Source organism: Camellia sinensis, chromosome 7 (assembly GCF_055761805.1).
Source record: "Camellia sinensis isolate YWXY chromosome 7, ASM5576180v1, whole genome shotgun sequence".
NCBI lineage: Eukaryota > Viridiplantae > Streptophyta > Magnoliopsida > Ericales > Theaceae > Camellia > Camellia sinensis.
This window is the reverse complement of record NC_138967.1, coordinates 45,304,952-45,312,482: the sequence shown is the minus strand read 5'-3', so window position 1 is coordinate 45,312,482 and position 7,531 is coordinate 45,304,952. Positions and strand designations below refer to the sequence as shown.

General features: G+C 36.5%; 1 protein-coding gene across 1 annotated transcript; it reads right to left on the bottom strand.

Annotated features, from left to right (window-relative positions):
• Positions 1-1,814: 1,814 nt before the first annotated feature.
• LOC114282075 (3-ketoacyl-CoA thiolase 2, peroxisomal) lies at positions 1,815-7,220 on the bottom strand. The gene is made up of 14 exons (XM_028224708.2): positions 6,803-7,220; positions 6,024-6,100; positions 5,847-5,931; positions 5,619-5,745; positions 5,430-5,528; positions 5,261-5,328; positions 5,031-5,138; positions 4,867-4,944; positions 4,598-4,730; positions 4,416-4,512; positions 2,944-3,067; positions 2,723-2,831; positions 2,374-2,457; positions 1,815-2,235 (listed from the first exon to the last, which is right to left on the bottom strand). The coding sequence occupies exons 1-14, from the start codon at positions 6,896-6,898 to the stop codon at positions 2,126-2,128; spliced, it is 1,395 nt and encodes a 464-aa protein (XP_028080509.2). The 5' UTR covers positions 6,899-7,220; the 3' UTR covers positions 1,815-2,125.
• Positions 7,221-7,531: the final 311 nt, after the last annotated feature.

The following is a 7,531-nucleotide window of genomic DNA, read 5'->3' as shown; positions in this document are numbered from 1 at the left end:
CTCAAGTTCGGAGAATACATTGCGAAAATATCAGTAACTCCATTGTGATTATATGTTAAAGAAGTGTTATGTTCTTAATGGTATTGATGATGTGAATCTTCTCTTCTTGATCTCTTGGGAAATGGAACCACCAGGCAATTGCAAAACAAAAGCTTGACCTTGTCCAACACTTCTCTCTTGGTGAACTGTACCAAACTTCTCTATTGCTCTTGATAAATTGTAAATCAAATCAAATTAAATTTTAAGTCTTATCAGGTGGGGTTAGTTATATGAATTGTTCTTCTTCACTTGACTCTATCAACGATCATTTGATTACTCAAATTAAGGAGATTCATATCTCTACTATACTAGCTTACGTCAATTTAGGTTTTCCATTTCGTTTAACACTTCCATCTACTATTATTGTATTGCATCTTTTCACTACTGCCTCTATTGATCTCCATTATATATGACCAAACTATTTCAATCTATTCTCTCCCAACTTATCTTTTATCGGTACTATTCTTACCTATTTAGCAACACTCATTTTATCTACATATTGTTTCTTAGTTGCCCAATATTCTATCTCATACAACATCGCTGGTCTAATACCAGTTCCATAAAACTTTACTTTTAATTTAGTAGGCACTCGTTTATCGCACAGTATTCCGGACTCACTTTTTCACTGAAGTCACGCCGCCTTAATTCTATGGATCACATTTGCTCCCATTTCTTCAGTCGTTGTGATAATCAATCCTAAATAATGAAAATATATACTCTCAAATGGTGCTTTTAATAAACTATGTAATTATAAAAAAAACATTCCACAATCGATTGGAAGAACATGAAAAACTTCTTGGAAACGTGTGTGAACACCCTAACTTTAAGTTAAATGTGAAGATTTGATGTGTCAGTGTTTGCCTAAAAAAACGTTCACCAAAATGAAAATATCGTTATATGTATTTGAAAAGGTTTTCCAAGAAACATGCTATACGGCTCTCCTAGCTCCGCCTTCGATTGAAGCCCCTACCAATTGGCGATACCAAAATGCCCTAGAACAAAGTACTTCGCCATATAGAAGCCTCTAAAGTTCGATTGGATCATTAAGGTTTTCTCTCTGAAACCTAATGGATCAGACTAGCTGAGCAACTTCCTGAAGAGCTTGTGTAATGGTCGGGATGACCAGCTTTGGTAGGATTAATGTCCTCATTCTCTTCAGCTTTGATATACATTGATTATATCCTGTTATTTTCCCTTGACCTTGTGTTTCACACAGCTTTATTACATAAATTTCATTCCATTGTCCGTCAATATGGGATCATGCTCTCCAAAAAGAAAATGAAAATTGACGAGTCCGAAATTGACTTTTTGGGTATGGAGATCTCCAATGGCCAGTTCCAACTCCATGAAAATCTCTTTGGTTTCAGGATTGGGAATTTTCCAACCATGATGCAAAGGGGAACCCGAGTGTTTCCAACTTCGAGTAGAGGAAAATCATCTTCATTCCATGTAGAGTAGAAGAAAAAGTGAAGCACTCAAATGCGAGGACTAGGAGGAGGATTTGTAGGTTGAGGTTTTGGCTTACAAGGACTTGGACAAAAGAGATGGGGCCTATTCTGAGGCTTGGAGGTGCTGTTACCATGGGATCAAATTTGCCAAAAGGGTTGGCTGAGTAGATCAACAATAAGATCACCATTTTCATAACGGATTTTCAACTGTTGCTGTTTAGAGGTTTTCTTTCTGGTAAGAAGATGGATGCTTTAAACATTCCGCAGTCTCGCAAGCAACAAACAAAACATTGAATTTCATCTGGTGACAAAAATTAAGAAAATGAATGTCTGAAAAACCACATACGTTATAACATTATTTAACAAAAATGAAGAAAAAAAAAATTGAATTACACAACATTAAAAATTGAGCTATCCTTGGCTATCCAAAGGGTAAGTTTTTCTTGTAGGGAAAAAAAGAAAAAGAAAAAGAAAAAGAAAAACTATAATAAAATGTTGAACAGATTATGATCATATTTGTTGCTAACTTTGTGCCTTGACCCATCTCATCATCTTGGGCATTACATCCACAAGCATATTGATGCAATATTATTAAAATGCAACATAATTCATAAATTTGGGAAGGAATGAATGGAAATCTATTGAGCATCCTTAGATAAAAAGTTGTTGGTCCCAATCTTCCGAGCATTGCAGAGGTCATCAACAGAGTCGCCTCTTTCAAAAACAGCTGCAGCCCCCATTCCCGTGCCTGGAGATGAGTTGCAAATGAGAATCACAAACCATATCTTTAAGCACATAGGGCAAAGATTCAATAAAAATAAAATAGAACCAATATATTGAACATAACATAGATCAGCTAGGGAGAGGAAAGAGTGAGCTGGAGTACCTATGCACATTGATATAACACCAAAGCGGCAATCTTTGCCACGACGCTTCATCTCATGCAACAGCGTGGCAACACATCGTGCCCCTAAAGCAGACACAAGCCATCTCCTTACAGTTAATAAATCATAAAAACAAGGCTCGATTATGACAAGAATAAGGTAATAACTAACACGCATTTTTATAAATGTAAGATGTGTGAAAAAAGAAAAGAGAATGAAGTAGAAACAGCTAGTTACATTATACAGCATCTAAGAAAATATTTTGAACAGGATAAAGGTATGGATGCATGAGTAATGTATTCAAATGAGAACACTACAAAAATATTAAGTTAAAATGTGTGACATAAATACCTGTAGCACCCAAAGGATGCCCAATGGCCATTGCACCTCCATTAACATTGATCTTTTCAGGATCGAGTTCAAGCTTCTTACGGCAATATACAAATTGGGATGCAAATGCCTATGTAAAAAGAAATACAATTGGAACATTCTCAGATTTAGATGTTACAAAAACATATTAAATAGGGTGCACGTGAGTGTGAGAGAATTTCCATTTCATATTTTAACATTACCTCATTTATCTCGAAAAGATCAATATCATCAAGTTCAAGGCCAGCAGCTTTGACTGCAGCTGGAATTGCAACAGAAGGTCCAACTCCCATGATAGCAGGATCAACGCCAACAGCAGCAAAAGTCCTACAAGAGCATCACCGAGTAATTTCTAAATAGTTAGAAACTTCTTTAACTGTCTTCTCTTCTATTTGAAGAGGTCCAGCCGTGAAAGATATGGCAATTATAAATACGTACAATTCTAGTGTTGATATTGACACAGCAGGAGCTCAAATAGGATTGGCGAAAAATGAGTGAGAAATTCAGTGCAGTAAAATATCTAATGGTAGAATATTTCTTAATCGTGTTCCAACTCTTTGGGCAAATATCTAACAACTAAAACTGCAACATGAGATGGCTCAAATGAGGTGATATATCTAGGTGGAAAGCCATTAATCCATTGTTCATTAAACTACGCAATAAGTAATCAACTGAAATGTAAAATCCATAACAAAACCACAATTGTACACTACACTCTAAAGACAACTCTTTCGACCTAGCTATGAGTGGCCAGTTGGCGTGATCCTGATACTGTGTTTTCTATATATCTGCATATAGTTTACACAACCCAGGTAAAAAGAGAGGGAAGGAAGATCATCTGATCTTTCGCCATGAAGACAAAGACTTGTTTGCTGATCTTGGGAGGGTTCGGGTGAATTGGTCAAAGGCAAGAAAACAAGCCTCATGGGGGCCATCTTTGCGGCAAGTGGTCACATTTTTGGGGAGTTAGATTAACCTGGTGCTGGGGCTGCCCCTGTTCACCCACAGTACCTTGCAGGGGATTGGCCAAGGTGCATGGCTACAGACACAGCTAACTAGGCTGACTGGGGAGGAGGATTATGCCAAACAGCCCCATTTCTGTCGGTTATGGCTTCATCGATTAGGTTTAGATGGTCTTATACATGGTAATAATTGAAGTTAAGACCTCAAAGCCTGGCCAAAGATGTATAACGAAAAACAAAGAGACAAGAACATCAATAGCTTAGAATTGGTGCTGACAATAATTTTTCCTCCATGAAGGCTTGGGACAATTTTGGAGTACAATTTCAGCAGAACAGCATCAGGCTTTACACCAATAGAAAACAAAAATGAACTATTGTGAAGATCATAAAGGACAGTTGCAGAGAAAACTTGTTTTGAGAACCAGAAAATCAATTGAGCAACTCATGGAGAGATACGGTGACATCTAGTGAGACAGATAAAAGAGCAGATAACAGGTAAGAAACACTACTGCAAAGGCAAAAAAGCAGCACATTCAAATTTCTCCTAAATGTATGGAGTAAGTAGGCTTCAAAGGTCACAGCAAAGACAAACAAAAGTCCATTGATTGGAACTAGAAGTACAGCATTCAAGGATTGGCATATGTCCAAGACACACAGCTTAACCAAACTTATTCTCAATTTGATCCAAGAAACATATTGTCTGAATTACAAACCTGAATACACCAAGAATGGGTAGTCCTTTCTGCATTGCAATGCTTCGCTTCATCAAGAGGACAGCTCCAGCGCCATCACTCACTTGGCTAGAATTTCCTACAGTAGAGGCACCAAAAGAGAGAAAAATCACAATAAATACACTTCTCAAATAAAAACCCACAAATGCAATGCTTAAAAATACCAGCAGTGGTTGTCCCATCTTTCTTAAATACAGGCTTCAGTTTTGCCAAGTCCGATATCGTTGCGTTTGGCCGAATTCCATCATCAACTGAGATCGTCACGGGTTTCTCATCTCCAGTTTTTGGATCAACAATCTTTTTACAGAAAGTATATATATATATATATATATCAGTGCACAAATTTGAACCATACACAAACTTGGAAAACAGTGAATGAGCAGCTGAAATTCGGTATCACAATCTTACTGAAACTGCAATAAAAAAGTTGTACCTTGGTATCCACGGGGATTATTTCCTCTTTAAATTTACCAGAGGCAGTTGCAGCAGCAGCCTTCCTATGTGACTCAACCTAACAACACAGGTCAAGGAAATCAATAACACGAGTAGGGTGACAACATTAGAAAATAAACAAGTTGACAGATCAATTCAACTCACCGCAGCCTGGTCTTGCTCCTGCCTTGTTACACTAAAACGATGTGCAACATTTTCGGAAGTAACACCCATTGGGAGTAGGCAATCTTGGGCTTGTGCCATTGTCTTGACCTGATACAAATATAGGAAGATCTGATTAGCACCTATGGAAATCATGTCAAGGAAATTACCTCCCCAAGAAAATTCATCCAAGTCCACAATAAAGACATGGAAAGAAATATAAAAGAGCATACTTTTGGATTGACTGATCCTTCCCATGCCATTGGGTTTGCTGTCATGGATTCCAGCCCAGCACCAATTCCTACAAAGAAGATGCATACATTTTAAAATATAAATAAAGAACAGATGAGGTATCAAGATTGCTGACATCCAAGCCATCCTCCAATGACAGATGACCCTTACCAATATCATAAAATCCAGCTTTAATAGCTGCAGCTACATCAGCAACTGCCTGAAGACCAGAAGAACACTGCCTATTCACGGTTCTAATCGGCACAGTTTCTGGGCAATGGGGATAAGATATATGTCAGCATTCAGCAATGCAAGGGAATGAGACAAAAATCCTAAAGAACACGTGCAAATAAATATTACCAGGGAAACCAGCATAAAATGCAGCCATCCTGCATTCACTTGCCCTTTGAGAGCCCGGTGCCAATACTGTGCCCACAACAATGTCTCCAACTTCACTCGGATTCAGATTTGTTTTCTCTATCAATGCCTATACCAAATACTCATCATAAGAACAGAATATTCTAAATCTCATTGAACCTTGTTTTAGAAGACAAATCAACACATTAGAAGACAACAAAGAAAACAAACCCTCAGAACAGGTGCGAGTAAATCATCAGGATGAGTATCCTTGAAACCCCCCCTCTTTGACTTGCAAAGTGCAGTCCGATATGCCCTGTACAGAGCGAAAAGCACAAAAAGTGTAAAAATCTATTACTTCACAAACTTGAGCATAAAACAGAACTTTAAATAGTGTGAGTTACTTACGCGACAATGACTACATCATCCCCATAAACAGAACTCCTATGGTATGCTGCACTATCCCCAGCAGCACAGATAGATGCCTGGGTGTGAAGAATAATAATTAATTTAGTTTAGGGAACAAACAATGGATGACCGAGACAAATGTATGAGCATATCAATTTCTCAGCTATGCACAAGCAGAGAACAAAAGTAAAGCTTACAGAATATTCTAGCAAGTCAAAAAAAAAACCCATCTACCATATCATCATATTTTAACCACAATAAAGATGAACATGGACAAACAAATGGGAAAACCCATAATTAACACTATGCATTAAAGTAATCAAATTACAATAATTGACTCATCAGTATATCTCAAGCCCTGTTTGTTTCACCAAAATCATATCAAAAAAGCTTTAAAAAAAGCAACTTGATGCACTGAAATACCGAAATTTCAATAACTGACTCTGTAGTTCTCAAACTCTGTTTGTTTCAACAGAATATAACATTGGAAAGGAGTTATATAGTTGACAAAAATTAAGTGAAATCTCACATACAAACAAACAGATCAATCTACTCAAATTGGATCAAGATTAATATACGATAATAGATAAAACCAAATTGAATTTCCCAATAATACATAAAGAGTAGGCTTTTTCCCCATATATATATATGAACCCTAGATCCAAAACAGTTTCAAAGTGGACATCATAACTAGAGAAGATCAAATAGGATTCAACAACTCCAACAATCAAATCGCTAAAAAAAAAAAAAGAAAAAAAGAAAGTGAATTTAGAACTTACAGAGAGGGAAGAATCGATGTTCTCGAGGGAAGAAGAGGTAAAGGACGGACGAAGGTGGTGGAGAAGAACCCTCTGTCTCTCGATTGCTTTCTCCATATCTCTCTCTCTCACTAACTTTCTCTCTCTAGAACTAGCGCGTGTTTGTGTAATACGTAAAGTTGAAGCAAAAACAGAAAGAGCAAGATATAAATAATACTCAACCTGCTATATATAGATGTGCAATATGTAGGTGGTATGTATGTACTATAGCTTTATTGGAATTTGGGACATGAAAGATGTGTTATCATTATCCTCTAGAAAGTGGAGAGTTTGGATAAGAAAGATATGGAGGTGACTCTGATACATCTTTTAAAAAAGAGCCCAAACTAGAAATTATTTATCACAATTTAATGTATTTATTTCAGTTTCAGTCCTTTATGGTTACTTTGTTAATTTTATGACCCTTTTTAAGAAATAAAATCCTCCCATCAAAAAAGCTTTAAAATATGGGATGACCTCATTTTTATACTTTTATCTTTGAATAAGTCTGGGTAGGATCTGGATTTAGGGCCTCAGATTTTAAATTGTGTGATAAAATTAAAAATTATATATTATGAGTTTATGTGTATAATGAATCTGAATAATATGTTAATATTTTTAGATAAATTCTAAGTAATTTATTCTTTGTTATAGTATCCCTCTTTATCTTTTCTTCATTCTCTTTTATATTTTTTTGTGGCATCAATTCAA

Bases quoted from the DNA above. Each gene is read 5' to 3' on its own strand.
- LOC114282075 (XM_028224708.2), bottom strand. From the start codon at position 6,898: ATGGAGAAAGCAATCGAGAGACAGAGGGTTCTTCTCCACCACCTTCGT. The intron at 4,731-4,866 runs GTACAACTTTTT...TTCTGTAAAAAG, and splicing joins TAATCCCCGTGGATACCAAG to ATTGTTGATCCAAAAACTGG. The intron at 2,832-2,943 runs GTAATGTTAAAA...CTTTTTACATAG, and splicing joins ATCTTTTCGAGATAAATGAG to GCATTTGCATCCCAATTTGT.